Raw genomic sequence first — 26,093 nt, 5'->3', positions numbered from 1 at the left:
AACATATCAACCTCTGTATCAGATCTAGTGCATAAAACGTGCATCGAAATATCCTCTTCTATCGCTATGTGTGAAAATACAGTAGTCTACAGAATATCATTTAACTGCTGTGCATGTTGTGCTTCAGGAGCCCCATCCTCCCCGTATGTTAGCACAGAGTGCGTCCAGACGGCAAGCACGTATCAACACTCTGCCTCCCAACCTCTTCGAGCACCTGGACAAACTGAGACCATTCCTTGAGGTCAGACTCTATTTTAGTGGAGACACTGGAAACACTGTTTTTTTTTATTTGATAAATTTAAGTGTGTGTCAATATCTATGTGTGTGTGTGTGTGTGTGTGCAGGTGGTAAATGATGGTGTGCCTCTAGTGCAGGCTATTGTGCCCAGAAATCAAACTCGCTCCTTCATCATCCCGGGGTCTGATGTGCTGGTGAGACATGAGCATCTTTTTACATACACGTATACACACACACACACAGATCTCAGTACCAGTAGCTTATCATATGATATAACCATAATGAGAGTGTGTTTTATGAGCACCAACTTGTTTGTCTTATTTAAATCTGTCAAATCACACACTTTTTTATTCTACAAGGCTCTGTCTGTATTTGGTGTGTTTATGTTTTCTGTCCTGTGTGTGTGTTAAACTAGGTGACTGTGACTGCTAAAGGACAGATAGGAACACACAGCTGGCTACCCTATGACAAGAACATCGCCAATTATTTCACCTTTACTAAAGACCCCACTATGAGCAATCTGAAGTAAGCACACACACACACACACATTAACTAACACATGGACATGCTTCAGTAATCTACTGCTTAATTATACCATAACTCTAAAGTCCAGATTTATTAAAAACACACATGAAATGTTCTTTATTAGTGCACTGCTTTCAAAATTATTGGCACCCCACTAGTCCTTCCTTGGAAAAAGAAATGCACAGGAGTCTCCTGCTGAAATATATGGATACCTGACCCTCACAGCCATATGTGCTTGTTGAACATCCCATTCCAGATTTAGTCTGTCTTAGCTGTTATAATAAGCTCCACACTTCCAGGAAAGCTTTCCATTATGTTTTGGAACATGGCTGTGGAGATTTACCAGTTCAGCCACAAGAGCAGTAGTGAGGTCAGGCAGTGCGGTAGGCTGAGGAGGCAGGGTTGGTTTTCCAGCTCATCCCTAAGGAGTTCAGTGGGGTTGAGGTCCGGGCTCTGTGCAGGTCACTCAAGCTGCTACACTCCAACCTCAGCAAACCATATCTTCATGGAGCTCGCTGTGTGGACTGGGGCATTGTCATGCTGGAACAGGTTTGGGCCACTTAGTTCCATACATTTGGCCTTATAGTGTTTCTTCCATGATCAAAGACATTTTGTAGAGGCATCTTATACACCTTTCCTACAGGCCAAATGTTTCATTTTCCTTTAAACGTCTCCTAATTTTAATTCGTTTTCAATAAGAACATGATCTTTTGTCCCTGGAACCATTTTTGTCATTTTCATGGATGAAGCTAGTTATTCATACCATTGTCTTGAAGGGTGCCAATACTTCTGAAATTGTTTCCGTAATGTGCCAGAAGCAGTTTTAATTTAACTTAAACGTGTGTGTGTGTGTGTGTGACATTTAGAACACAGCGATTCCTGAGTGGCCCCTTCTCCCCTGGAGTGGACATCGGGTCCCAGGTGCTGGTGGTGTCCAGTGACGCTCGTCTGCTGTTCAGCGGGGGACACTGGGACTGCAGTCTCCGCGTCACCACACTGACCAAGGGCAAACTAGTGGGCAGGATCTGCCGTCACATAGGTGAGACATGAAACCAAAACCAGCTATTCAAAGATACACAGTCAGTCATAATCACCCTGAGATCCAGAGGGAAGAAGTAACATGTTAAATAACAAGAGCTGTCGTTTAAATCATTCAGCTGATTAAAAAAAAGAAAATAAATGCTAATTAGCATTTATGCAAATTAAATAAACCCCAAATACAAATTGCCATTTGTTGAAACTGGTTACAGATTAACAGTGTAATAATAATGCGTTATCTCTAAATCTATCTCAAGTACTTATTAAATACTCTCTCCTGATGCTGTGTATTTTAGATGTAGTGACGTGTCTGGCTTTGGACCTGTGCGGTATCTACCTCATCTCAGGCTCTCGTGACACCACCTGCATGGTGTGGCAGGTTCTCCAGCAGGTCTGATCAATGTTTACTAATCAATTACTTCATTCACGTTAAGAGTCTTAGCTGTAGAGCAAGACCTACACACAGTGCACATGTTTCTACTGGTTCATTTATATAATAGTGAGAAATGGCTACAGAACATTAGTTTCAACACTGGAGTTCAAATGAATGAAGAGAATAAAAAATAATAGAGTGTGCAGATCACTCACTTGATTTTACATCTCTCTCTCTCTCTCTCGTGTAGGGTGGTTTCTCCAGTGGTCTGTCTCCACGACCAGTGCAGGTGCTGTGTGGTCATGATGCAGAGGTCACCTGTGTCTCCATTAGCACAGAGCTGGACATGGCTATCTCAGGATCAAAAGTTAGTCACACTTAAAGCTAGTCAGACCTCTCCTTTTCCATGTTGCCACAAAATACAGATTTTATTTCACTTTCTGCATCTCTCTCTCTCTCTCTCTCTCATTCAGGATGGGACGGTGATCGTGCACAGCATCCGGCGAGGTCACTATCTACGCACACTGCGTCCTCCCTGTGAGAGCTGCATTTCTGTCCGGGTGAACCAGCTGCAGGTGGGAATGGAGGGTCACATAGTGGCACAGACCGTGCTGGAGGGGAAGGCAAGTCATATACATCCTATATACATTTCTGTACCGAACGTTGTTTATATGAACCTGATGTACGTGTTTTATGTATGTGTGTGAATATAATGCATGTGCATGGTGTTGTAGGAGAAGTATGCGCTGCATGTGTACTCTGTGAACGGCACACTGTTGGCATCCACGGTGATGGAGGAGTCTGTGTCAGCGCTCTATTTGGTTTCTGACTACCTCATACTGGGCACACTACAGGGCAACCTGCACATTAAAGACCTGTTCAGGTAATCAGCATCGATCAGTCTCTGCCTCATAATTAGCTCTGCCTCTATCCTGGTTTTACTGGAAGCTATGTGCAATCTGTTAAAAAACATTCCATCACATTTAACTGGTCTTTAGTTTGTCCCTCTGGGGAAACCTTAATTGGCATCCGTTAAAAAAGTCAGAGAGCATTAGTGAAAATGCTTCTGTTTGGCATTCTTGTTCAATTCAACAGACACAATTTCAACATAATGATATCAACAAGAACTTGAATGAAAAAGTAGAAACTTTCCATGAATGTTGGAGTTTCTTGGTATTTGGTATGTAGTGTGCAGTCAAGCTGGCTTGGGCTAGGGATGTGCTAGCTTAGTGGTTGAGAGGTTGTAAATTCCAATTTCACAAGCTGGGGGACTCAAGTCCACCAGGCTGCTACTCCTGGGCCCTTGAGCAAGGCCATTAGCCCTTAATTGCTCAGTTGTATGAATGAGATAAAATGTCCAAAATGCCAGGAATGTAAATGATTGCACATGTTTGTGCAAAACCTAGTTTTTTGTATATTTCCAGTCCCAGACAGTTGTACCCCTCTGTGCGTATAACTTAAGCCTGATTAGTAAATCTTTAAAGAACCATTTTTTACAGGTATGGATATGGTTTTGTAGTCCAGGTTATGGGGCTGCTAAGTTCTATGAATAAATATTTTGTGTGTATATGTTTTGCAGCTTAAGGCAGGCCACTAAGCCCTTGGCGCTGAAGCTCCCTATTCGCTGTGTATCAGTCACCAAGGAGAGCAGTCACATTCTGGTGGGACTGGAGGACGGCAAACTCATTGTGGTGGGAGCTGGAAAACCAGAGGAGGTAACAGAGTACTTTAAAATGTACCTGATGTTTTATTATAATGCCAGAAAGTGTTGAAGATGGTGTGATATCTAAAAATCATAGAATTGTAAGAATAATACCTAATGACTTTTAACTTGTCACATGAGTGGATTCAGTATGAGTCTCACTTTGACAAAGGTATCATCAACTAAATGTGCATACACTGAGCAATTTATTAGGAACACCTGCACATCAACTCATTCATACAGTTATCTAATCAGCCAGTCATGCATCCGCCATCAGAATGAGGAAAAAATGTGAAGTTCAGTGACTCCGATTGTGGTATGATTGCTGGTGCCAGACAAGCTGGTTTTAGTATTTCTAAAAATAAAAAAATTTTATTAATAGTTTTGATCTATTGGGATTTTCATACACAGAAGCATCTAGAATTTACTCAGAATGATGCAATAAATAAAAACATCAGGTGAGCAACAGTTCTGCAGAAGAAAACTCCTCATTGATGAGAGGGATTCATGGAGAATGGCCAGATTGCTTTGAGCTGACAGAAAGACTGCAGTAACTCAGGGAACCACTCTGTACATTTGTGGTGAACAGAAAAGCATCTCAGAACACTTAGGAAGTTAAGGTGGATGAGCTACAACAGCTGAAGATCGTGTGGGGTTCCATTTCTCTCAGCCAAAAACAGAAAGCTGAGGCTGCAGTGGACACAGACTTACCAAAAATGGACTGTTGAAGACTGTTCTGATGAATCTTGATTTCAGCTGAGGCAAACAGATCAGAATTTCCCTGGAATCCATGGATCCAACCTCCCTTGTGTCAACAGTGCAGGCTGGTGGAGGTTGGATAATGGTGTGGGGAATGTTTTCTTGGCACACTTTGGGCTGTTAATACCAACCAATCATCACTTGAATGCCACAGACTATTTGAGTATTGTTGCTGATCATGTGCATCACTTCATGTCCACAATTTACCATCTTCTAATGGCTACCTCCAGCATGATAATGCACCATGTCGCAAAGCAAAAGTCTCTCAAACTGGTTTCTTGAACATGACAACTAGATCAGTGTTCTTCAGTCACCTTCCCAGTTACCAGATCTGAATCCATTAGAGCAGTTTTGGGATGTGACCCAACAGGAGATTCACAGCATGAAAGTGCTCCTGAAAAATCTGCAGGAATTTGTGTGATGCAATCATGTCAACATGGAGCAGAATCTCCAAAATATGTTTCCAACATCTTATGCAATCCATGCCACAAAGAACTGAGGCTGTTTAGAGAGCAAAGTGAGGCTCTACCCAGTATTAGTATAGTGTTCCTAATAAAGTGCTCAGTGAATGTAAGCTCATACTTAATACTTAATGTGTTAGTAAATTACTGGAAACGATCCATATGTTCAGAGTGTATTTAACAGAATTCAGTAAACCTGTCCGATTTCACTGTGGCTGATTTCTGGAAAGACCATTTTTGACACTTCAGTTTTAAGAAACCAAAATTATATTTTACAAAACTGTGAGGAAATGTTTTTTTTTTTTTTTTTAACCTAGCCATCCTTAAATGATAACATAGGCTAAGGATTTTTTAAAACAAATGCAGTGCAGTGCAGTTAAGGTCTGCCTAAAGGTGTATAAAATGTTGCTAGCTAAGTGTGAATTTCTCACACAGTAAATATCACATTTTTTTGTGCCAAAGCAAAATGGACACAAAATGGAGTCTAATCAGTTCAGGTTGTAATCAGATCCTGGCTGTGAAAAGAGCTGTGATGCTCCTGAGCTGCGAATGGATTCTTCAAATTCAGTTGGACCTGTAATTTGTGAAAGTAATATAAACATAATTTTGCCCAAGCCATTTATGTATTTGTGTAAGTATATTTGTGATTTGTGGAAGTAAAACTTTCTCCTTGTGTTGGTGTTGATTCAGGTGAGCTCAGGCAAGTTCACTCGTCGTCTCTGGGGATCAACACGCAGAATCTCTCAGGTGTCTTCAGGAGAGACTGAGTACAACCCTTCAGATCATCAAACACACTCCACATGCCTTCAATAGGCTTCTTCAAACACACACACACACACACACACACCCCTGAGATGCTGACCCTGATCACAGGTCGATGTACTTGGGGCTGTTGCTCTGGTTTTATGGAATAAAACAGAGTCGTCCAAAGCTGCACTTTTTTTTAAAGGGAAAGGAACATTTCTATTTTATTGTTTTGGATTGTTGTTGTTGTTTTTTAAGTAGAAATCATTCCAAAGATAGAAAGGCTTAGACTCACATGAACTGCGATGTGAGAGTGGAGTTGATCTGAGAACCAGGAGGAATTCTGGAATAACACACACCGGCTACTTTGAGCATGAAGCTGAGAGCACACACACCTCTCTGGAGCTGCTGGACATGGCTGGAGTGTGTCGGTGGCGGCAGCGTTCACTCCTGCTCTGCAGTGCTGCGAGTGTGTAAAACTTTACTAAACAACCCACACACTTACATACCAACAAAGATCTACCAGTGTGTGTATGTGTGTGAGCGTGGGCTTATGTGTGAGAGAGAGAACGCGAGAGCATTCGCTTATGTATTTGAATGAGTGTGTGTGTGTATATCTCGTGGTTCCAAGCTGTTGCTTAAAGCAATAATCAATGCACAGGTTATGTTTAGTCTTTTTCACATTTGCTTGATATTCTGCTCTTAATGCACTATCGAGTTTTTAAAAAAACTTGTGCCTTAAAAGCTTCTGTCTGGTGTTTATATTGTACTACACTGTTACACAATTCTATATTTGTAATCACTTTTTTTTTTTTTGTGTTCCAGTCTTGATAGTTGCATTGTGTTGTTGTTTTGTTTTGTAGTTTTTTTAGTGGGCTTGTGCACTGGTTCCAGGTTTTTTGTTTTTTCTTTTCATTTATCTTATAAGAAGTGCCTTTCTGATTCCTGTGATAAAACCTTGTTGTGGAAGTGTATATTTTCTTTCCTTCTCATCCCGTCAGGAACTCTAGCCCTGGTCTCTTCTCTCCGTTCCTGCCCCATTCTTTCATAAGCTGTCAAGTGCCTCAACGACTCAAATCATTAGAAGCGAACTCTTAGCAATACACGAATCTGCTTTCATGGATGTAAGTCTTGGCGTTAGGCAGAATGCCAGCCTTTTTTGAGTCGTCCACACTGGTATGTGTTTCTCTTCTCTTTTTTTTTTTTGGTAAAACACTGAATCCTTTGAAGAGTGTTGGGTGTCTGTGGAACACATGGGAATGCAGTTACGCTGCGCTCGAGCTGCAGGATCGCCCAGCACACGTCCTCTTTACCACCCAGCTTTCCCTCCTCGCTTCTTCTCCTGCAGTGCGAGTCAAACACCGGCAAATGATAAACGCTTGATGCCTTTTAAGCACTCACAAATGCTGTTTTGTTCGATTGTACCGCACCTCAGCACCCCAACACAAGTGCACACACTTTTTTTTCCTCCTACTACAATTTGCTCGTCAAACTGAAGCCATGTCGTCCGGTCTCATTTGTAGTGAACGCTGCTCTGCGGAGTGAATGAGTCTTTTCATGTTCGCTCGTAGCGCTGCTTGTCTTCTGTTCATGCCCTGCACTCAGAGTAAACACATTGGGAATAAACGACGTGAAGAGATGCCCTGCAGTGAGCTCTGGCACGCACACTGCTGGGAGATTTGTCTTCACACAAATCATATTGCTGCATTCAGCCTCGTAGCTGGCTGGTGCTTATTAATCACCGCACACCTTGCAGTCTGTCTCTCTCAATTTGTTTCTGTTTTTTTTTTTTTCCACTATAAACTTGAAATACATCATGTTTCTCAATTGTCCTGTTGCCTTATTTTGAATATCAGATATCTGAAGACGATCCCAGTGGTACACATATACACACACACATATATATATATATATATATATATATATATATATGTGTGTGTGTGTGTGTGTGTGTGTGTGTGTGTGTGTGTGTGTGTGTGTGTGTGTGTATTTGAGGGAATGATAAAAGAAGAAATAACTCCTGGGATTAGGTTTAGTGTTTATTACAGGGTTCATACTCCTTTTTTTAATATCCTCATTTCCAGTACCTTCGGGTGAGAATACACTCTGTATGGGATTTAATGTAATCCTTCTCCTGGCATATCAGGAGGGATAAATAGTTTAACATCATACAGCACAATAACAGTTGCGGTTGTGTACCAGATTAAGCTGCCTGATACAAGAGCACTGTATGTAAACATGGGAGATGACTTTATACATTATTATGATTTTCTATTCCTTCTTTTATGCCATTTGGCAGACACTCTTATCCAGAGCGACTTACAGAAGGGCTTTGAAGTCTTTATTAATGAATGCAATGATACTGGTTCTCTAAGGCCAGTTTAAAAACTTTGTTAGGAGGTAATATAGCAAGAAGAGCACAGAGATATTTTTTTAAAAACAAGAGGTGGGTCTTTACATGCTTCATAACAAGCGATTTTTTTATTGTGTTAATAAACGATTTATTACAATAAACTCCAGACATGTCAGGAAACGGATTACACTGCATCCCATTCAGACTGTGTCCTGACCTCACTGAAATTACAGTATTGGAAATTTAAGTATTTTAAAAGTCCAGGAGGACTATGGATCATCACAAACACTAACCCTAACCCCAGGACCTGCTCCTTCTTTGGTTACAAAATGCAGTTCAGTCCCACTTCAGTATAATACAACATAATTCAGTTAACAAGTCCACATAAGCAGCTTAGAAGAAGCTTTCTCACATTCTAACCTTATTGTTCTGTGTTTTCACTTAAGTGTTTAAGTATAAATGTATGAATGCTCAGCTAAATTAACAATTAAAATCATAATCATAATTAAGCTCTAATTGTTCTCTTAAATGACTGATTAATTTTATCAGCTCTACTTGACCATCTCCAATGTACATGGTAGTTAATGCTGAGTCAAAAGTAAGTATTAAGAGGCTTGTGCTCTATCTATGCATGGTACGAGCAAACAAACTGGATTTTTAGAATATTTCTAAGGAGATGTTTCCAGAACATTGAGCAACTTTTGTGTATTTAATTGTTTTGATTTAAAAATCAAGACTGAACAGTCTCAGGATTTCTCCAGATATTCCAAGGGAAAACTCCAGAGACACTATGTTCCTGACAAGGGTAGAAGATAAAGCAATTACTGGAGATGAAGATAATAAATAAAGAGCAAATAAAACATTGTTCATGGTTCCGGATAACCACAGCATGCCTGTAAACCAATATCTAATATGTGACCATAATATACTAAACTGATACCTAGAGCTTTAGCAGACAGAGTCTGATTTTAAACTTTCTCTAACTCAGGAAGTTCAGATTCAGGTTGCTTTATTGCCATGTTAAAAAGGCTTTGCATTGCCAAAGAAAAAGTAACTTTGAATCACATACAATGTGAAAAAAAAAAGTGATAAATTAACAGCAATTAAAGAAAAAACCTTTCTCTCTTTAAAACGTCTCACTCCTCGCCTCCCTCCTCGCCTCCCTCCTCCTGTCCTGACGTGTCAACCCAATCAGGGTTGAAAAGGTCACAGTTACCCTACATTTATCTGGCCGAGGAATCCTTTGATGCGCTCGTGGGCCGAACATCCTGTAGGTCTACCCATAAACACCCCAAGGGGGACAATAGAGCTGGGGAGGGGGGGAGGTTGGAGGGAGACAGCCTGTGGCCTTGCCAGCCAGAGCACGCTCAAAGAGAGAGGCAGAATGAGAGAGGAACGAGTGGAGGGGGATGTGGGGAGGAGGGGATGTTGGTTATGGTCGCAATTCTGTCTCTGATCTGCCAGGCTGACAATGGGAGGAGGGCTTGACACCTCGCTCTCCATAAAAGCAGGTATCTCCTTCCCAGTCCTGAGGCAGGGGGAAGTAGGAAGAGAAATGGAAAGCCCCTGACAATTACTTGTTGTCTGAGTGCTTACTGTTAGAACCACAAGCACTTGCGAACAACCGCAAATCCTCTCCACCACTCCCAGATTCACTGCTGACCACCTATTCGTTACCCTCTGGACATCTACAGGATGAGCCGATGCTGTTTTTTTGTTTTGTTTTTTATTGCTGCTTTACTTTTCAGTCTGTTGTAACTTCTTACCCCAATATGACAAGGATTGTGTACCTGATTATGGGTTTAGTTTTACAATGTAAATGCCATCAGTGTGGCTGACGGTGTGATACAACAGATCTGTTTGTGAGATGTTTTGACATCTGAATATTGTAAAATGAGACTTTACTGCCAACATAAGCAGGAATAAGAAATAATGAGTAACTCTTTTTTACCAGAGGTCTGTTTTGTTGTGTTCATGTTCAGCATCACGTTTCTTTGTCATGTTCTACTCCACAATGGTGGTTAATATGAAAGTAGACACTCAAAGCTTTAAGAATTTATTTTTTAGCTTTTTTAGAAAAGTCTGGATAGTTTTGGGGTTTTTTTTTCCCACACATATCTTAAATGGTGATATCAAACCCATTTCTGCTCTCTGACATGCCCCAATTGCTATAAGCATGGAAAATTCATTCAGTTGCATTCAGATTCAAAGCATCGAAGACTCATTTTATATCAGACTTGCGGCAATAAAACAAAAATTACAGTTTGTTTATACTGATTGAAAATGTCTGATAAGTCAATTTCCATTCCACCAGTAGAATAAAACACAGTGTATTGGTAAAAAGGGTTAATGTAACTCAAAAGAATGTAATATGGTGCACGTACATGCTTTACTCAATCAGCTACATTATATATTCTTTAACTGATCAAATCTACCTGCTGATATCTACTATTCTGGCCATAATATGATTGTTTTTAGTGCTCAAAAAAAAAAAAAAATCAATAGACCTGACATTTTAGACTTTCATGATGAATTGTAAAATTCTATTTTCTGTATGTCCACTGAAGCATTTCTTCATAAATGAAATAACAATCAATAAAAATAAAAATAATAAATGACTAATATATCACTAGTAATTAACATTTCAGTTCAATTATTCAAAGCATATATCAGGAAGCCAATCTGTTAACCCATAACACAAGGAAAGCTTTGAACTGCTTGCCATTTTCAGATTGCTGAAAGATAATGAAGTGGACAGCATGAAGCAAACAGCAAGGCAACTCAGAGAAAGCAAATACACATCAACAGCTGCGTTTAAACTGAAAATGCAGACAATTACACTGAAATGAGTGTCAGTACAGCACAGTGCAACCCAGTTGTTGTTTTGGCCTTGATGGAGCCTTATAATCAGGCTGGGAAGGTCTCCTGCGTTAAAATGAATAAGTGCAGATTTAATTAGATTTGATTTGCTGAAATGGAAAAAATGTGGTAAAGATCAAGAAAAATGACTGCAAGACTGAAAAGTCACACACACAAAAAATCGGACACATACACATTTTCACATACACACTGTGAACACATTTGTTGTGGAAAAGAAAAAAGTAATTTTTGAGTTTATATGTTATGGATGTGTAAGTCTACATGAATCAGACTTACTGCTGAGGTTCATACTGTGCAGCCTGATGTATCAGCTGTGCTTTACTAAACTGAGTCTGTAAACAGCTAGTGGATGCTGAGACACATATCTGTTTTGTTCTCTTCCCTTTTCCTCAGTAGTCACATACTTTTCTTACTGTGTCTCTTTGAAGCTCTCCTCTCATTGTATTTTGGGGGCTGTATCCATTTGTTGCCCTCTGAAGTATCCAGACTCCATGTGGAGCATCCCTGTGGCTTTACGACCGCTGCCACTGACCGCTTGTTTATCTAGAAGACCTTTAATCCTTCTGATTCAAAAAAAGACCGGACTGTCTGCCTCAAGTGAAGAAGATCCTACAGGTGAGACAGAATATGTCCCTATGTTACTAGGAATATGATAATGTTGACTGGAATACACATAAACCCTGTAGCATCTCATCCAGAGTGTTTTCCCATCTCATTCCCATGAACAGCTCATGAAGAGTGTTTCTGAGGCTCCTGATCCACCACAGCTTCAGCTTTATAGAAAACGAAATCACATACAACTGTGACTATAAGGTTTTCACATGTGATTGTGTGAGTAACATAGAAAAAATCATGTAAAAGTTCATTTTCTACGTTATGTCCTGGACATAACGTAGAACACACATGTAACCTCATGTGAAGAGTCTTGGATAATGTGCGAAAAAGAAATGAATTATTCTTGTGAGAAAATCTAAATATATATATATATATATATATATATATATATATATATATATATATATATATATATATATATATATATATATATATATAAATAACATAATAATGAATGAAGAAATAAATTAATCATGTTGTGAAATGACATGAAAAGTCGTGTGAAGGGTGTGCAAAACATGTGATGTCTAAAATCCACGTGTACGTTTGACATGTGAATCAGGTGATTCACATCCTCATCATCATCATCATCATCATCAGATTTTATTTTTATTTTATTTGTATAGTGCTTTTAACAATGTACATTGTGGCAAAGCAGCTTAACATGAATATAAAAATAAATAAAAGAATAAAAGAAATTACAGATTTCAAATTATATTTAATCTTAATGAGCATGACAAAGGCAATGGTGGCAAGGAAAACTCCTTGAGATGATCTAATGAAGAAACCTTGACTCCAAAGTGGAACTAGCCCTCCTTTGGGTGACACCGAATAGTGCCATAGTCTTTACATATTCCAGCTTGTTCGAATCAGAGCACATCTTTGATACAGCATCCATGGTGCAGAGAGGTTTAAGGGCCTTGCTCAGGACATTGGCAGTGCTGTAGCTTGAACCCTCAACCTACTGATCAGCAACCCAGAGCTTTAACCACTAATGCTAAAGAAGAAGTAGAAGAAAAAGAAGCACAACATCTCATTCGTCACACTATCCCACTCTTACGGCTGCTGATAGAATGAAGCACTAACTGCAATTCATTCATTCACCCATTTAAGTACAATAATCTCTCCCTAACCCTGTCCAAGCATTGCCCGTTCATCGTTCCGTCTCCCCGATCTAGCGAGCTACCGTCTGTCCAATCAGGAACGAGGAGAGTCGTGACGTCACGACGGCACTCCGAAGCGGCTCTTAAGCGGCTCGCCGCAGATTCCAGTGTTGTGATGGAAGTGCGCGTGGAGCGGAGTGTGTCCAGCTCACGGACAACAAACTAAACCCCAACAGGAAACGAAACTGGGATTATTCCTTATTTATGCGCCCATTTTCATAGAGTAGAGCGTTTACAGAAATAGCCTAGAGAGTTTAGAGTGTGTTTTTGGAGCATCTGCAAGTAGCTTTTTACGCACGCGCGCGCACACACACACACACACACACACACATTCCTGCGAGCGTGTAAGCAGAAGTCAGAGATGAAGTTTGTGGCTGCAGTGCTCTCTCTTTCCCTCCACATCACAGCCCTGAACCTGAAGGTGAGTCGAACAGCAGCGTTATAAGCGGTAATAACTGCTTTTTTTCCCCTCAAACACGCAAGCTTCGCTTTTCCAGTTTCACTTCTGCTTACAAGTATGTCCTCTGATAAAATCTAACTAATAACTAACTTTTTACAGTCCCCCCTTTTAACTGTAACACTGTACAGATTCATTACCCAAGTTAAATTGTAAGAAAAGTTCAATTGTAATGTTTAAATGCGAGCAATAATAAGCGTAAAGAGGTCTTTATCCAGTTTCATGACCATTATCATAGTTGATCCTTATCAAAAATCTGGTTTCTATTGCTGTAACAGAATTCTTCACATTTTTTTCCTGGGCTAAGGATTAGAGTTTGGATTTGAAACTTTTACCAACAAAGAAATCGTGACTATAGCTGTGTAAACAACAACAACAACAACAACAACAATAATAATAATAATAATAATAATTTGTATTGATGCTAATGATGATGATGACGATGAAGAACAATGACACTAATGATTAATAAAGACAAAGATTATAATTAGTACATTTCCCACTGGGATGAATAAAGTATCTATCTATCTATCTATCTATCTATCTATCTATCTATCTATCTATCTATCTATCTGTCTGTCTAAGTAATACATTTTAGTCACAACAGGTCTCACTGAGATTTACACGGGCAAATAGGTGTATTTTATTTGTGTGTGTGTGTGTTTTAGATTGTAGACTGTATGTACACATTATAATACACTTGAAAACCCCATTTTTAAAGATCTGTTACATTTGAACATTTATATAGAATAAAACGGGACGAGCAACTGATACACTACAGAATCGCCAGCTTTTCCTTTCATAACTGTGAAAATGAAAAGTATACATCCCCAAAATACTACTTTTGGCTGTAGATCTAATGCTATTTTTTTATACTAGGTTAGAAATGTGTTATTTAACTTTGTTCTCTGGTCCTTTTTCACACATAATCTCTCCTAAAACTCTGATATCCGTTAGAGATTTGTGCCGTAATAACAGTTCATGAGAATTCCTAATGCAGGCTCTGGCTTTAAGTTTTCCTTAGACAAGCCAGATGTCCCGGCACTCGTCTTAAACTAATCGTTCCCACAAAAATGCTCTCTTTATTCTCTGTTTCAAAACATGGCATCCTGCAGAACTTTGAAACAGAAAAAAAAAGAAAAGCTATGATCTAATCAGATTGTTATGCTGTATGTCTTCAAATGTGGACTCTGTTCTTGTGCTCCTCATGCTAGCTTTTGCTTTAGGTATAAAGTCATCGCAAGGCAGATGCGTGTTATTCCGTGCATGGAAAGAGTGTGGAGGGATGAGGACAGTGCCATATCTGTCCCTCAAGTCAGCACTCGGTGAAAAGGCAACCACAGCTTAAGTATTGCTGAGGCTGTGTGTATGCAGAGTGTAGTAATTATCCTCATTTTCTCCTGGTCTGCGGACGCTGAGGGGGGAGAGTGTGCAGTTCAGTAATTTGACTTTCCGTTTTGCTGCATGGCTTTGGTATGTGTGTGTGTGTGTGTGTGTGTATGGGGGGGGGGGGGTCCTCCTGAACTCCAACCACCCCCTTCCTCAAACAGGTTCCTTTGATGCGACTGCTTGGGGTCTCAAGCTTCTAACTGACAAGTCTGTAAATGAGCTTGAAGTTTTATTGGAGTGAGAAAGAGAGAGAGAGAGAGAGAAACAGAGAGAAAAAGAGAGAGAGAGACTGCTTGATTAGCGGGATGTTTAATGTCCCCTGAATAAAGGGATGAAACTTAAAATGTGTCTGATTTTTCCGGTCCGATTTGGAAAAGCTGATGTTAGACATGTCATAAATTCTGATAATAAAATCATTATTTCATTTTGTATTTTATATGTACAACAAAAAATGTTTTGTATCATTTAGGCAAACTAATAATATATATACAGCTAAAATACTAGATAAGGTTGTTTGGATGGATATGGTGTTTTCATGTATGTTATTGAAGCTCCTGCAGTTTTAGTTATTGTTTTTTGTTACATGATTTATTATTTGTTAAAATGACAGACTGCCCCACCCTCTTCCTGCTGCTGATCTGTAGTCATTAGTTTGTGACAGACACCTGTGTGTGAAGCTGTGACTATAAAACCATTTTTCTGACTGAACTCCAGCTTCACGTGGCCTCATGTGTTCAAATTTCAAGTCTATCGTTAATCCCTTACACACTCCACATGCGCCTATACATCAAGTCCCGTCAGTAGTGTATGTGTGTGTGTGTGTCTGTGTGTGAATGTGTGTGTGTGAGTGACCAGGACAGCCGTGAAGGGAGGCAGAGCTCGCTTTGAAGCCCTTGCTGATCTTTGGTGGTCCTTGGCTAGCAAACTAGTGGAAACAGGAACCTCTTAAGCTAGTGCTGAACAACTGTGCCCTCTCTAGGGGACCTATCCACAGTCCCTCAGTGCAAAAGGATAAAATCTTTGGTGATAGACCCCAGGATCAAAGGTACAAGCCTGTTTCATGCTAACGGACTTCTTTCATATGCGTCTCTCCACTTCTCCAAGTCCACTCACAGAGCCTGTGGTCATTCCGCTGCTGTTTAACCGTCTGGTGTTTGATTTAAGTTGCAGTGTTTAGAGACTGTTAGTGCCAGCATAGTTTATAGAGTAGGCAACATTTAATGCCATATTAGGAAACTAAAAAGGTCCTTAATTTCCTAATATGGCATTACAGTGTGACCTAAAACAGCTTATGGTGTTTCTTCTTTTGTTACTCTTTTCTATTATGCTTTAGTTATTCTTATGATATCTTAAGGAGTATATGGCAGGTGGGTAGTATGGAGACGTAAGATTTTTGCCTTTTAACCTACAAACACGGCATTAGGGTTTATTCTGAAAGCACGTTTTTATCATACTGTATTCTGAAGTCCAAATCCTGTTATTATAGCTCTCTTTCCCTCAATGAAGTTTAATCAGCTCTGCATCTTTTCTAACTGTAATGCCGGATTATTAAAGTCTGCCATGATGACTATGGAATGTGGAGCCAAGTCTGTAGACTGGAACAAGTTTTAGCCTGTGGGTATAGCTTTTTGTGTGTGTGTGTGTGTGTGTGTTCACATTAGACAGGTCAGCACACGCTGCCCAGAGATCAGAGAGAGCGAGAGAGACATCAGAGAGGTTGTTGAGGTTTTGCTTTTCCCCCGCTTTGCAGGAGGTTAGTTGTTAGACATCTGTTTGCTCTTGTCAGCTCCCTGGAGGGGAAAAGGCCAGTCTGCCTTAAACCTAGCACACGTTTCAAACAGTGCAGTGCTGACCTTTTCTCACACATCTGCAGAGCTGAAATGTGGACACATCAAAGGTCTAGGCACACATTTGCATGCTGGACTTGCCTTGTCTGTCCACACCCTGTCCTCAGGACTGCAACTATGTCCCCTCCCCTTCCCCAACTGTCTATCCTTCCCTCAGAGCACATGCGAGGACAGCTGCGGTGTTTCTGCATCATACCCACGGCCTGTGCGCTCATTTTCGCCTTATTTTTTCCTGTAATTGGGAGTGGGTGGTTTTCTCAGGGTCTCTTTTGTCCCATTTGCATTCACGCCCATGTGTGTAATGTTCCACAGTGCCAGGGCGACCTTACCCTCCTCCCAGAACCTCTCCCTTCTCCCTCTCTCTCTCTCTCTCACTTCCTGCCTCGTTCTCTCTCTCTCTCTCTCTCTCTCTCTCTCTCTCTCTGGTGTTTTAATATCTTCTTTCCATTGTGTGTGGCTGGGTTTGATTAAAGCCAGTCACAGCTGTTAGACAGTAAGACATGCTGGAGACTTACCAGAGGTTTCAGGACCACTCACGCCAATCACTGCAGCCAGAACCGACACTTAGGCAGGATTAGATATAGTACATTTATATTTACAGTTAGTCTCGTGGCACATGCTTTTATCCAAAGTGGCTTATAAGCACAAAGTTGAGAAGTTGAAGGCTGATGGTGTTGCTCAAAGGCTTTTTAATTGCTTGTCTGGAAGTCCGAGCACTAAGACAGCTCTCGCCTTTGTTCGTACATGGTATTGAGGTAGTATAAATATATACTAACTCAATACCACATACGTTTTATTCTGATGTCTTGAAAACAGTGTTTCTATAGATGCATCATTTCCAGTGCGACAGACGAGTGTGAAGTTCCCAGAAAGCGGTTCTGGTGTAAATAAAAAGCCTCACACCAAAAGGTTATCTGATCCCCGGTGTTGTTCTTCAGAAGAGGCTATTGATCCTCTCATTTGCATTGCTAACAACTGATTGTTCTCAACACAACCCCCTTAACTCACTGGACTGCTCAAAACCTTTGATGTGCTTGTGCCAGAGAACCACCAAATAGCATTTTTATCAGACGCTTTCCAAAAGGATTGTGGATTCATTTATTGGTCAGAAAAATCAAGTTTCTTTTATAGTAGCGCTGTTATTAGTGCCGCTCTCCACCAACATCTCGTGTAGTATCAGAAACCTCTAATTTGTCATTCAGCAGTAAGTGTGTATGTGCTTCTGTTTGTGCAGGTGGTGGCAGGTGATGTGTGTTCTAGCGGGAAGTTTACATCCTCGGGTGAGTGCTGCAGTCTGTGTCCCACAGGCACAGGAGTGGCATCCAGTTGTGCACAAGAAAACACTAAATGCCAGCCATGCCAAGAGGGTGAGTGTTCATACAACTCCGAAATGGTATGTGTGGATGATAAAACCCTTTAGAAACTCATTTACATTGTAATAAAAGGTTTAGCTTTTGAATGTGTTTATGTGATTTGTATCATACAATCCACACTTATTAGCTTTAACAGCACTCATTTTTATTTAGTCATTTTTTTAGCCAGTGGCATTTAGTTGGATTTCCAAATAAGTGGCTCCTTACCCAACATCCCCTTTGCATTTTTAACATGTCCATTTAGAGTATTTATGTTTTCTTAAAGCTTAGCTAACTAAATAAGTTTTATAATGAGAAAAATTAGGATAATTTCTTGTGCCTGTTTGCTAAAATTCTGCTGCGTGGTTTTCTTTCTTTCTTTCTTTCTTTCTTTCTTTCTTTCTTTCGAGAGATCTTTTTCTTGATACATATAAATTTAAATGGTGTAGTGACGTGTACATGTAAACACTATATGCTGTGTGAATATTTAAGCATATATATAATATTTAAGCACTCATTGATTCTCCCACATCACAGGTGTGACATTCTCAGACTCTGAGGGACTGTCCAGGTGCCTGCTGTGTTCGCAGTGCCCTTTAGGTATCCCCCAGCTGGCACGCTGCACCATCACCCAAGACACCCACTGCGACTGCGGCCAGGGCTTCTTCCTGTGGAAGGGTCGGAATGAAACCGAGACTATCTGTGCCCCGTGTGCCGTGTGCGGCCGAGGAGAGGGTGTAGTGCGGGAGTGTAGCCCTACAGGAAACACCGTGTGCCAACCATGTGGTCCAGGCACCTTCTCAGAGGATAAAAGCTCCATCAAGGCCTGCATGCCATGCTCCCAGTGCAATGAGGATGAGGTGGAGATCAGGCCGTGCCAGGCCAGGTCAGACACGCTCTGCATGGGTGAGTACATGATCCTCAAACCTTAGATAAAATGATTATAATTAATCTTCACTTCATGGCATTATTTTAATATAATAGTGTAATAATGCACACACAGCCTGAGAGTTGTGTTTGGATTGTTCATGTTTCATGTTCACAACATGAAAGTTGTGTTTGGATTGTAGTTAGAGTAATACCAAGTACAAAACAGTAACTGGAATTCAATATATAAATCTTGAAATACAGAAACTTACTACTAAAGAAAATAATGTAGCAAATGATATGAAGAATAATCTGTTTATACTATCATTTACTATCACACCAAATCTATATTGTCTAGAGATAGATGGGGCTGCTGTGGATGGTACTGTCAGATTATGAGAGACGGAGAGGATGCAAATACATGGAAGAATAGAATAGAAACCTTTATTTGCCACATATACATTTCAGCAAGGTTAAATTCTTTCTTCACATATCCCAGCTTTGGAAATTAGGGGTCAGATCCCAGGGTCAGTTTCTACTACAGCACCCCTGGAATAGAAAGGGCCCCGTTTTGCTCAGAGGCCCAACATTGGCAGATTGGCAGTGCTGGGGCTTGAACACGGATCCTCCATTTAACAGCCCAAAGGCCTAACCACTGCCCGAAGAAGCTTCTATAGGACAGTTATAATGAGGAAACAGCAAACAAATTCATAACATCAGGTAAAGTCAAGATAGGCACAGGTCAGGAGATTAGGAATCAAACGACTTGGTAACATCAGGACCGAGTGTGACTGAGTTTATACTTCATGATGAGCTGAATGAAAGAAAGTCTGTGACTGTGAGTACAGTGTGACTGGGAAAAGGTGTGTGTGTGTGTGTGTGTGATCAATAGGAGGTGATTATGAACTGGGAAGTGTGTGTGTGTTGTGGGTAGTGAAGTCTGGTGCAGACATATTTGTAGGCTGTGGTGCATGTTGCAAATTGGAGTTCACTGAAATTACAGCCCTGAAAAGTACCGCTGAGAAACCTGATGAAACTTCATGTTAAAACTAGAATGAAATTCACATTTATAGAAGAGAAATGATTTATAAGCACACTGGTCTGGTGTCACCCAGAGGAGAATGAATTCCTTTTGGGGTCTGGTTCCTCTAAAATCCTCAAAAATGTCACACCTCTGGCTTGCTTATTGGGGATGAATTTAAAATGTACCATTTGGTTTTGTATATTTCTGTAAAGCTGTTTTTCGACAATGCCACTTATTGAAAGCATTGTACAAATGAAATTGAATTATCATTTGATGAAAAGACGTATTGTTAACCAACCCAGAGCAGCATTAACGTCTGTGTGGTCCCTACGTGTGTGTGTGTGTGTGTGCTTGGCCTTACAGAATAACCAATTAATCCATTTGTTATAAGTTCTGCTCTAATTTGGCTCACAGCAGAGCCACGTTTATTTTTCTGTTCATTTTCTTTGGCCGTTTGCTTTTGGTCGGCCAAAACAAAATTCCCATTTGCATGTGGAGTCGGTTATAGAGGCCAAGCCAAGTTGCAAATGACGGTTACAGCTCACACGCTACTAAATATAAAGCAACACCACAAAGCAGTTGCAACTGTTCATAGTTTAAAGGCCTTGACTGGAAGACTGATTAAACTCTAATTGCAGCTTTAATTGCATCAGTTAAGTTATAATTGCTGATATGTCCTCGAGTTTAGTGCTCTGTACTCTGTGTGTTTGCTGTGTAATGAACATGTGGCTAACAGCAGCACCTCTGAGAGAGAAATGTTTTACACTTGAGCAGTAAGGAAACCATCTTCTGTGTTCCCTGCACATCAACAAAGAAAGCTGTAGTGATGTATTAAAGAAAGTTTATAGAGTGTATCAGGGGAAAATAAAACCTTTTCTAATAGGGTTAATAAAACCGTCCCCATGATGCAGTACCTTCATCATTATGTTTATGTGAAGGTTCTGTAGGAGTGAAACTAGTTTGACATTGTGCCTCAGAGCAGACACCTACTCCAACTTTCCGACGTGTGGAACGTGAGATGGTCAAGTGTTAAGTTGGTTAACAGGCTTTAAGGTAGCTTGACCCACACTGGTCCTCTCTCTCACTTTTACACAACCATAACATGAGATAACACACTTACCTAATCAGGGCAAGGCAACAATGTTTGATCTGTGTTTAGTGATCCCACAAGGGTGTGTGTGTGAGAAGTATTCATTTGGTTGGAGGGGATTTCCACTATGGTAGACCCATGAAGGTTTGCTGACAGAGATTTGTCTTTTGTTGTTCCTTCCTTACGTTTCAGCTTACAACCTGGTACTCCAGTCTCGCCTGGCACGCTGGCGGTCTCAAGCCATGTGTTGCTCAGATTCCTATCTTGTGTGTGTGTGTGTAACAAGAGTGTCAGCTCACTCCTCTTAATGTGGCTGTTGGAATTCTTTATAGCTTCCATCTCTGCCTGAGACCAGATGTTGTTTCCGTCACTATTAATAAACATGTTATTAAGCTTTTAAAGCAGTAGAATACAGTGATGATTTTTTGGGGGGAAGAGAGAAAACCAACACGTCATGTCATTCGCACAAATCTATAAACAAACTCTGAACAGATTTATTTGCTATGCTGTTGATCCGAACAGAATGATGGAAAGTGTACAGATCTAAAAAATCCTGTGTTGAAACTGGAAATATCTTCTGATTTCTGTGCCTGCAGATCGGGAGCTACACATCTTTTCGAGAAATGGTTCCGAGGGGCCGTGGGAGTATCCACGCCGACCCGTTTTGCCTGACGAGGAGAAGAAGAACAGAATGGTGACAGGATCTGAAGCTCCAGACCTTAGCTCTGAGCACCATAAGGGAGGCAACAACATTCTGATCTATGTGTCTGTGCTGGCCGCCGTGGTGCTGGGACTTCTGATCTACGTCGCCTACAAGTGGTGAGGAGCCTGATGATGAGATTTTACCATAATGCAACACCACAACATTACACTTAAAGATGTGGATTGATTACCTGTCAGTGGCTATAGATTTATTCAGTTTTATCAGAACTCAATTGGCTGACTGCTGTGTGTAATAATCTAATAAACATGTCTGTGTGTATCAGCTGGAAATCCTTCCAGCAGAAGGCGGCTCTGGGGAAAGCCAGAGCTGCGGAGCTGAACAACGTGGTTGAGGGCGAGAAGCTACACAGCGACAGCGGCGTGTTTCTCGACTCTCACAGCCTGCAGGAGAGCCAGCCGAGCAAAGGTAAGCACAGCAGATTCACATCACTTCCACACCTCCATGTACATTACACCGTTACCAGCGACACGTCCAGGCAGGATGCCCAAATGCTGAGCCAACACTTTAATCTTCTTCGCAGGCATTAAGCAAGACAGCAAGCAGGACTCGCGCTACATTAACCTGCCCCCTCACAGGCAGGAGGAGGTGGAGAAGCTCCTGGGTGAGGGTGGAAGCCGGAACTGGAGGCAGCTGGCCACCATGTTGGGTTACGAGCAGGAGCGCGTGGACATGTTCGGCCGTGGCGAGGACCCCATCCACACGCTGCTCACTGACTGGGCGCAACAGGACAGCGCAACACTCGAGCAGCTGTCCACTGCACTGAGCAACATCGAACGACACGATGTAGCCAAAGCACTCCAAAGTTCCCCTGATCAAGGTATTACCATGGTCTGAATTCAGTTCATTGGCCTGAAAGATGGACAACAATGGACCCTAATGAGGAAAAGAGCACAGCACTCGTTTCTGCATTACAGGGAAAGACTTTACACTCCAAAACGTGAGGAAAAGAACTGTATCCTGCTTGTTTTGTATCGATTTAAGTGCCTTTTTGCTCGTTTTCGCAGCGCTTTCCACCAAGAACGGACGCTCTGCTCGTCTTCCTTTCAAGACTGTTTCAGTATTTATGTGAAGAGGACAGACTTCCTTTTCGGAGTGTTGACAAGCCAGAACAAAACATAATACTGGCTTTGTAATAGGAAAAAAAAAACCCTAGCCCTTTGTTCTTCATACCACATTATAGTAAATGTTGTCATTCAGAGTGCTTCAGATGGCTTTGGTTACTGCCTGGTGCTTGCATCAAATGCAGTGTTTCTGTGCAGTTTTCCACACTCACTCCTGCAGGAGGAAGAGCGTTTTCTTTTCAAGGCAAAAAAAACCCCTTCATATTACTAATGAAACATTCACTGACTCATTAAACCTGAGCACAGCCTTCCAATGTGTGACTCAGTTTTCCCCCCAAACAGTAACAAAAGTACTCACGTGCTGTAAATGAAAAAAGGAAGCCAATGCCTGTTTTCTGAGCAAACTATGTGTTGTAATGTTAGCAAGTAATCATGAAGCACTGTTTCCCTCTGTGTGTACACAACTAGAAATGTAGCAGTGATAGGAAGCAGCACCTCGTGACTGTTTTGTTTGTCCCGTCGATCTTGATATTTTTTTCTCTTCTGTCTTTTAATAAAAAATAAAAACAGCCTGTGTGAGTAAAGAACGGGAGCATAACCTTTGTACAGACTCGTTTAAAGTCTTATAACTGTTAGGTACAGAATCAAGCATGATGGGGCTTGCTGTGGAAGCAAAATAATATATGACGAAGTCAGGTGATATGGCCTGAAATGAAGTGGAGTCACTGTTACAACCCTGAAGGGTTTTTATTTTCCTCAAACAGCACCTCCAGGGTTGATGGTTCGATTCCCATCTCCGCCCAGCATGTGTGGAGTTTGCATGTTTCCTGCAGGTGCTGCCGTTTCCTCCGCCAGTCTAAATACATGTCGTAGGCTGATTGGAATCTCTGAATTGTCTCTAGTGTGTCTGTGTGTGTGTGTGTCCTGTAACGGCTTGGCACCCTGTCCAGTGTTCCTCGCCTTGAGCCCTGAGTCCCATGGGATAGACTCCAGACTCCCCACAACCCTGTGTAGGATAAGTACAGAAAATGGCTGAACGGATTTAAATCAGCACATCCCAAAGAGTTTTATTCTTCGCATAACTTGCAGACAGTTATGATTTTTCATTTATTAACCAACAACTGTATTTTAAAACTATTTATGTTTACAGATAAGAGCATTGATTATCAGCAAGACAAGTTCCTTGTATTACAGCAGCTCCCTGTTACAGCAGCTATAAACAGTTGTTCCCTGACCAGCTTCTTTCTCTTTTTCTCTCTAGTGGAATAGACAAGACCCAAAAAAAAGAAAACTTGGCCATTACAATAAGCTTTTACCCAGAAAAATTCATTGACGTTAAATCCATGTCTTTGTACAGAAAACATTTAAATGGATATTTCACACCACTGCGTCTCTAATCACAATGGACTTGAAATTCACAATGGACTTGAAATTCACAATGGACTTGAAATTCACAATGGACTTGAAATGCTTTTTTTTAAGTAATTAAAAATTTCACAATGAAGTGTGAAGTGCTGGTCTACACTGGATAGAAAAGGTCTACATGCTCCTGTTGCTTTGTGTGATGGAAAAATAATTTGAAAACAAAGGAAACCTTTTTAGGGGGAAAAAGAAACAGCCTGCAGTTACATACATTGGCAGATGCCCTTAAAGGTGACTTATAACTGATCTCATTTTACACAACTGAGCAATTGAGGGTTAGGGGCCTTACTCAGGGGCCCAGCAGTGACAGGTCAAGCTCACAACCTTCTGATCAGCAGTCCAACACCTTAACTGCTAAGCCACCACCCGCACCCCTCAACTCTGCTATAATGTGCTGTATAACTGCTCAGATCGAATCAATCACATTCAAACTCATGGTCTTAAATTATTTATCATACATATAACATCAACTGAGTTATTCTGAGTAAAATAAAAATCAGCTGTTTCTGTAGGATTTTCTTTAATAGAACATCTTGGTTTCTTCTGATTGCTGATGTCATGGTTCTCAAAGACCTTCCTAAGCATATCCAGGATCTCACTGTGGGAAGATATTGATCAGGAGAGGAGTATTAGAGATCTTCCAAAATGTTAAATTGTTAAAACGTTAAAAACGTGTGTAACACAACACAGAGAAAAGAATGACATTACCAAGAGAACAGGACATCCCTCCAAAATAGATAAAAGACAAGAAAAGTGCATCAGGGAGGCTTCCAAGAGACATACACCAACATTAAAGGAGTCGGCAGAATATCTGGCAAGTATTTGTTGCTCTCGGCAAGTGACAGTCACTTGGATTCTTCATGTCCAGGCTATGAGGTAGGGGGACAAGAAGGAAGCCCTTTCTCATGGGGAAATAAAGTCACCACAAACTATTTAGCAAAATGTCATAGTCTAACGAAATCAAGACAGAACTTGGGTACAATTATAAAAGATGTGTTTGGTGTGAAAAACAAGCCATCACCCAGAGAATACCATACTCACTGTGAAGCATGGTGCTGGCAGCATGGGCTCTAGTCAAGATCCAATGCACTGGCTTCAGACGATGTTGTTTTGGAATGGTCAAGTCAGAGACCTAGGATCTAAATCCTAACGAAAACCTGTGGAATTACTTGAAGACAGCTGTTCAGAGATCCTCTTAAGGAAGAGCGGAGTAAAAATCAAGTTGCCAAATAAAGATGTGCTAAGTGAGAAGACTCAAATGTATTAAGTGCTGTATTAGGAGCAAGATGTGCTTCAATAAACTATTAGTTACGGGGTGTACATACTTATGCCACCAGGTTTTTTCTTTTACACCCAAACAGATCACCATAAAAGTGGAAAACGATCTGATGTGATTTTCCAAGGTTTCAATTTTCACATCAAAAAAAATCTTTTAGTTGTTGTGAATCAGTGAAGTCAGCGCCAGGAGAATCCACCAACCATGCAGCAAAACAAGCCCTAAATAATTACACCAGCAATCAGGCATGCATGTTCCCTCTCTGAAGTTAGCTCTTTTGAAGATACACCCCTTTCTCCACCTAGCTTTAACAAAAGGAATTATTCTCTAGTCCATAGTGCATTATATGATTTCTGCTCTTATTATTCCATCAATATGCTACACCAGGTTCTGTACACACAACCATGTCCATGCAGAAGATGAAACCCTGCCATCTAAAGATGAGAAGAGCATGAGTGCTGTAGGCCCAGCTGGTGCTTAGGAGCTGGTACTTTTATGCAGCATTTTAGCTTCTAGCACCTTTTCTCCCTCACAAATCTGTTAATGATTTCATAGGCTGCTCTGTAAAGCAGGATGTGAGAATCGCCTAAGCTCTGGGCGCCTTTGCATGCCTCCACATTCTCCAGATGGAGCTGCTTAACTGCGGTCTGGAGCAGAGCTGCTGGAATGCCCAGCACTGGAGGAGAAGCAGAAATGAAGAGGGAAAGAAAGAGAGAGGGGGGGTGCTTGCTGCT

At 41.0% G+C, this 26,093-nt stretch overlaps 2 protein-coding genes across 9 annotated transcripts in view; both read left to right on the top strand.

The window, feature by feature from the left end:
• Positions 1 to 7,660, top strand: part of nbeal2 (neurobeachin-like 2) — a 55,328-nt gene extending 47,668 nt beyond the window's left edge. For all 8 annotated transcript variants that reach the window (XM_058375036.1, XM_058374945.1, XM_058374702.1 and 5 more), the window contains 10 exons: positions 128 to 241; positions 345 to 431; positions 653 to 762; positions 1,629 to 1,801; positions 2,097 to 2,191; positions 2,424 to 2,540; positions 2,647 to 2,796; positions 2,908 to 3,056; positions 3,753 to 3,888; positions 5,786 to 7,660. In XM_058375036.1, coding sequence (XP_058231019.1) covers positions 128 to 241; positions 345 to 431; positions 653 to 762; positions 1,629 to 1,801; positions 2,097 to 2,191; positions 2,424 to 2,540; positions 2,647 to 2,796; positions 2,908 to 3,056; positions 3,753 to 3,888; positions 5,786 to 5,908 — 1,254 coding nt within the window. In that variant the 3' untranslated portion in view covers positions 5,909 to 7,660. The remainder of the gene's footprint in view (positions 1 to 127; positions 242 to 344; positions 432 to 652; positions 763 to 1,628; positions 1,802 to 2,096; positions 2,192 to 2,423; positions 2,541 to 2,646; positions 2,797 to 2,907; positions 3,057 to 3,752; positions 3,889 to 5,785) is intronic.
• Positions 7,661 to 12,948: 5,288 nt separating this feature from the next.
• nradd (neurotrophin receptor associated death domain) lies at positions 12,949 to 24,058 on the top strand. Its single transcript, XM_058391769.1, has 6 exons — positions 12,949 to 13,271; positions 17,778 to 17,910; positions 18,433 to 18,801; positions 21,473 to 21,695; positions 21,863 to 22,005; positions 22,121 to 24,058. Exons 1-6 carry the CDS (start codon positions 13,212 to 13,214, stop codon positions 22,432 to 22,434), a joined length of 1,242 nt encoding a protein of 413 aa, XP_058247752.1. The 5' UTR covers positions 12,949 to 13,211; the 3' UTR covers positions 22,435 to 24,058.
• Positions 24,059 to 26,093: the final 2,035 nt, after the last annotated feature.

Source organism: Hemibagrus wyckioides, linkage group LG01, assembly GCF_019097595.1.
Source record: "Hemibagrus wyckioides isolate EC202008001 linkage group LG01, SWU_Hwy_1.0, whole genome shotgun sequence".
Classification (NCBI taxonomy): domain Eukaryota; kingdom Metazoa; phylum Chordata; class Actinopteri; order Siluriformes; family Bagridae; genus Hemibagrus; species Hemibagrus wyckioides.
This window is presented reverse-complemented; position numbering and strand designations above follow the sequence as displayed.

Excerpts from the sequence above, each read along its gene's own strand:
- nradd (XM_058391769.1), top strand. The coding sequence starts at position 13,212 with ATGAAGTTTGTGGCTGCAGTGCTCTCTCTTTCCCTCCACATCACAGCC. Across the intron at positions 17,911-18,432 it reads ATGCCAGCCATGCCAAGAGG|GTGTGACATTCTCAGACTCT; the intron begins GTGAGTGTTCAT and ends CCCACATCACAG. Across the intron at positions 18,802-21,472 it reads GTCAGACACGCTCTGCATGG|ATCGGGAGCTACACATCTTT; the intron begins GTGAGTACATGA and ends CTGTGCCTGCAG.